General features: G+C 48.0%; 1 protein-coding gene across 1 annotated transcript in view; it reads right to left on the minus strand.

The window, feature by feature from the left end:
* The window catches only part of POLA1 (polymerase (DNA directed), alpha 1, catalytic subunit), a 312,056-nt gene that overhangs the window by 324 nt on the left and 306,732 nt on the right, over positions 1-5,000 (minus strand). The window contains exon 37 of the mRNA XM_006769997.2: positions 1-792. This exon is cut by the window's left edge and continues 324 nt beyond it. Coding sequence (XP_006770060.1) covers positions 647-792 — 146 coding nt within the window. The 3' untranslated portion in view covers positions 1-646. The remainder of the gene's footprint in view (positions 793-5,000) is intronic.

Below are 5,000 nucleotides of genomic sequence, written 5' to 3' on the forward strand. Positions count from 1 at the left end.
GAGCGTAAAACACCTGCCCAGTGTGCATGTGCGTGTGTGTGTTGGACTTTGGAGCAGTTCAATAAACAAGTAAGCTCTGTTTAATCTATTTAGTGAGTGCAGGGCTTCTCAATCGCCCCCCTTCGACTAGTATATAAAAGACAAGGCTGAAAAGGACAGCCACTCCTGCAGCCAGCGGCTGGGAAGCGCTTGGGTTGAGCCTGGGTTTAATTGGCATGTGAAAAGGCAAAATGTTAGTGCTCCTACCAGCCTCCCTAAAGCTCTCTTTCTGGGGGCACCTCTGCTGAAGCCCCGGGGGCACAGCTTGGGGTCACTCTCAATTAATTTCTCTTCTCTCACTGACCCCTTCCCTCAAAATCCAGTCCTGAATCCGAATCCAAAGCAGCTAGCTCTTCAATAGTATGTGGTACATTTTTTGCAAGAGGAAGGCTGTTTGCATTTTCCCTGATGCTTGGTAGGGGAAATATTCTTTCAGTTTCTTTAATGACCCCCTTCCCGAGCCACGCGCATGCGAGCATGAGATGCAGTCCACATGGAAAAGTGAAGCAGAGAAGCGGGTAGGACCCCAGGGAGGTGACGGAGGTGCCAGGAAGTGGCTTTGGTTCTTCATTCAACCGCCCCCGCCGTGGCCACTCCTGGAGTGCCCTCAGGACCTCACAGCACAGTCCACAAAGAGCTTACTGAGGTTCACTTCGGTGTAGCCACTTTGGGACAAGAACTGCTCTGTTATGTTCTTGAGATTTCTGTAGTCCTTACGAACGTCGTTGCTAATATACTGCTTCTTCATTTTCTCTGAAAAGAAATAAAAATAAAAGGATTACAAGTCTCAGAGAGAGCTTTGATTTTTCCATTAGAGTTTACCTACAATATTATATTAGCTTCAGGTGTGTAACACAGCGATTAGACATGTGTATACCTTCTGAAGTGACCCCCCCATAAGTCTAGTACCATCTACTGACTCTACTCCCTGTGCTTACTATATATCCAGAGGGAGCTTTTCTTTAAAAAAAATTTTTTTTTATTGATGTCAGAGAGGAAGAGAGAGGGACAGAGAGATAGAAACACCAATGATGAGAGAAAATCATTGATCGGCTGCCTCCTGCATGCCCCCACACTGGGGATCGAGCCCGCAACCCAGGCATGTGCCCTTGACCAGAATCAAACCCAGGACCCTTCAGTCCGCAGGCCTATGCTCTATCCACTGAGCCAAACCAGCCAGGGCCAGAGGGAGCTTCTTTAAAGACCACTCAGTAATCCTCATGTACTAGAGAAGGGGGTGCAGATTGTATTTGCAGCTCGATGGCTCAGATATCTTCATGGTCCTGTGGCTGGTCTACCCTTGGCCCAGCCCCAGGCAGGGGGTGCCAAGCCCCCGCGATTCCTCTGTGGAAGCCATTCTTCCTTTCCCTGCACACCACTGCTCAGCACCCCGCTGACGCAGCACACGGGGGGGACACAGCCACCCTGCACTGATGGGAATGCAGGTGCGTGCCCATGTGCAGCAGGCAAGGTGAACGCCACTTGCAGATGCCACTTTCGCGGCGCTGTTGAGCATATGCATACAATTGCATGCAAAGTATGGATGCGGCAGGAAACACTTTGTCTCCAAGGAAGCCTGGGTCTCCCAGTGCCAACTCCCCGCATCAGCTGGGCCTAGTTGGCTTCTCCCAGGCCCTCCTCTGCAGACAGAGATGAGAAGCAGGCAGGCTGCTGGAGAGCACCTGTCCATTGGCAAGATTGCTTTCCTCTCTGTCCACAGTGTGTGCCTGTAAACCTGGGATCTGCAGCCGCCCTCCTCTGCTCTCTACTCCTTCTCCCCACACACCCCTTGGCTTCCCTGTTTGGAGAAGAGCATGACCAGACAGAAGGAAGAACCTCTCCTTCCCTCCTCATCTCCCTCCTGAGCCTCCCCACTGGTTCTTTTCAACAAGCAACAGGGCTGTGACATCCAGCTCTGATCTTTCGGGGACAAAGGTGATCCTGGGGCAGCCAACCCTGCCCAGGAGAGTTCAAATGACACAAGTTTTGTTCAAAGCTATCTGGGAACCCTGTGAGGTGTTTGGAGAGGCCCCTTTAAAAAAATCCCTCTTTTCTGGCTGAGGAAACTGGGAGGTCAAGTCACTTGCCTAAGGTCACACAGCTGCTAATCCGGATGGAGACATGCAACCCAGGTAGCCAGAGCTCCCAGAGAGCTGGGCAGCCCTCAGAGGCCAGCCGGGGCCACGGTGCCCAGCGCTGAGAATAGGAAAGCATCGGGAAGGAAAGCATGGCAATCACAGAAAGACAAACCCCACTGAACAGCAGGGCAACACTGGTGTCTACAAAAGACCCAGAAAATGAAAACTCGCTCTCAAGATTGTTGTTCCTTAGCTACACATTCACATTTGTTCTCCACAACCGTTGCTAAATCACATCAACTGCATTTCAAACAACAACAACAAGTTTAGCAGAAGGGATTGAAATGTTCCAAGGCGGTGAGAGAAAAACACACAAAACGGCAAGAAGAGAAAAAGAAGGGGCTCATCTTTAACCGTAGAAAGACACTTTGAAAGTTCTAATTATTGGGAGTCTGGGAAGAGGCAACAAAGGCCCTAGCCAGGGCAGCTGCTCTGCAGGCCAGAGCCTGGGCAGGCACCTCTTCCTGTGACTGACACAGCGCATGTGCCGTGGGGACAGCAAAGTGAAAGAACTGCGGTGATGTGGAGCAGGGCAGGAAGAGAGAGGGCACGGCTCCTGATGTGTTTACCTCCTCTGCTGATGGGATATTGACTTTTCCCACCAGGTTGGTTAGAAAGGGGACTATTTACGCTGCCACGCAGCAGAGTTAGAATGACAACCAGCGTCACTTGGTGCTCTTCTTTGCAAAAAACAACTGCGATCACCAGTGTATGCCACAGCCATCAATATGGCCAAGGCACCATTCCATGCCAGTTTGCGATGCAGATAAAAGCTCTCACTTGCTTCCCCAATGAGAACTGAATCAATAACGTAGGGAAGATCTAGGAAACAATTGTATTTGTTGTTGCAGGCCCCGGGGCTGGGAGCCGAGGGGGAAAGGGCTCACCCCTTCTTCATGGTTTTCTCTCCCCCGCTTTAGGCCCATAGGCCACCCATGTCAGGTTTCACCTTGAAACCATCACCCTGTTTCCTTTGATGCTCCAGAAACTATTTCTTTGTAATATATTTTATTGATTTTTTTACAGAGAGGAAGGGAGAGGGATAGAGAGTTAGAAACATCGATGAGAGAGAAACATCCATCAGCTGCCTCCTGCACACTCCTTACTGGGTATGTGCCAGCAACTGAGGTACATGCCCTTGACTGGAATCGAACCTGGGACCCTTTAGTCCGCACACCAATGCTCTATCCCCTGAGCCAAACCAGTTAGGGCTCCAGCAACTATTTTAAATGGTGGAGACCAGTTAATGTGGCCAGTCAAACCCTATTCCTTCTCCCTGCTCTGGTGTGGGGAGTGGTAAAGAGGCCATGGACATCCGGACATCGGCAGTGCAGGTCAGATGCCTGAGGAACAACTGTTAAAAAATCCCAAGAGGCCAAGAAGATCTGCAGCCACCCCAGCCTGGTGCTTGGAGATGCCACTGGCCATGGCTGTCACTGTCTCAACCAGCACAAAAACCCAAACTTGGTAGAGCTAGGGAAGGAAATGCTCTTCCTACATACAAGTGCATCAGCAAAATATACTGTAATGGGCTGCAGTAGCACCGGAAGTCATTCATCTTAATACACGAGCAATGGGAATCTACATGTCCTGGGAGTCACATTTGAGGAACATGTATTTATAGATTACTGACTCTGCTCCATCCTACACGTGGATTCCTTAGGGTTGTATACTAATTACCAAAAAATATCCTGTCCTCACCCCCCATGGAAACAATGAAAAACAAGTTAGCCTAAATATTAATTATTCACCTAATGTTTTATCAGAAAATGAACTAATTTTAAAAGTTTTCTACTGATTAGAATCTAAAACCTGAAAACATGCACATTATAGTATTTTCTTTTTAAAAAAAATATATTTTATTGATAGGCCCAGTACATGAAATTTGTGCATTGGGCAGGGTGGGGGGGTCCCTCAGCCTGGCCTGCAATGACACCAGCACCCCTCTCCCTGGCCTCCGGGGGATTTTCTGTTCTCCTGCTGCTGCTCTAGGCCCCCCAGAATTGCTTTTAATATTGATCCTGCCTCCTGCACGCCCCCCACTGGGGATATGCCCGCAATCAAGGCACATGCCCTTGACCGGAATCGAACCTGGAACCCTCTAGTCCGTAGTCTGACGCTCTATCCACTGAGCCAAACCAGTCAGGGCACGTTATAGTATTTTCTATATGAAATAACTACTAGGCCATCATCTGTGGGTTGGACTCTTCAAGATTTTATTTCAAAGTCAACTGATCAAATAAAATGTTAGAACTATTTGGAGCAAGGGAGCATTCTCCCATCTCAGGAAACCATCTCTAGTTCAGATATTTTGTCTGTGTCACGAAGACCAAAATCTCTTTTCAGTTTTACTCCTTCTAAATCCCTTTCTCGACTTAAAGAAACACACTGAACTAGAAACTATGAGGCAAAGACATCTTAACATCGCATACTGGTTATTTTACTTTAATTAAGGCAGGCTTAGGCACACAGGCAGCAGCCGTCTCTGTTCTGAATGTCTGTTTCATTTATTTCCGTGCAAAGGTATCAAACAACAGTCAGTTATAATTGATTCTGTCAGGTGTTATACAGTCAGTCATAATTGTCTCTGTGTAGAGGTGTGTCAATTTACTATATCTGAATTAAATATTCTGTCAATTATGAAACCAGGTAATAATTTCAGTCAGTTTTTTAATTGCATGGCTTCCCACCATACAGTTCTCAACTTTCCCACCTTTTCTAATCCGTAGCCTCCCTCCCTCAACGCAACAAGGGCTCTGTGGAAGGGGCGGAATGCAGGAAGCTTTAGGAATTTTGAAAAAAAACACACACAAAAAAACCCCC

Source organism: Myotis davidii, unplaced genomic scaffold (genome assembly GCF_000327345.1).
Source record: "Myotis davidii unplaced genomic scaffold, ASM32734v1 scaffold1124, whole genome shotgun sequence".
In the NCBI taxonomy this organism is placed as follows: Eukaryota; Metazoa; Chordata; class Mammalia; order Chiroptera; family Vespertilionidae; genus Myotis; species Myotis davidii.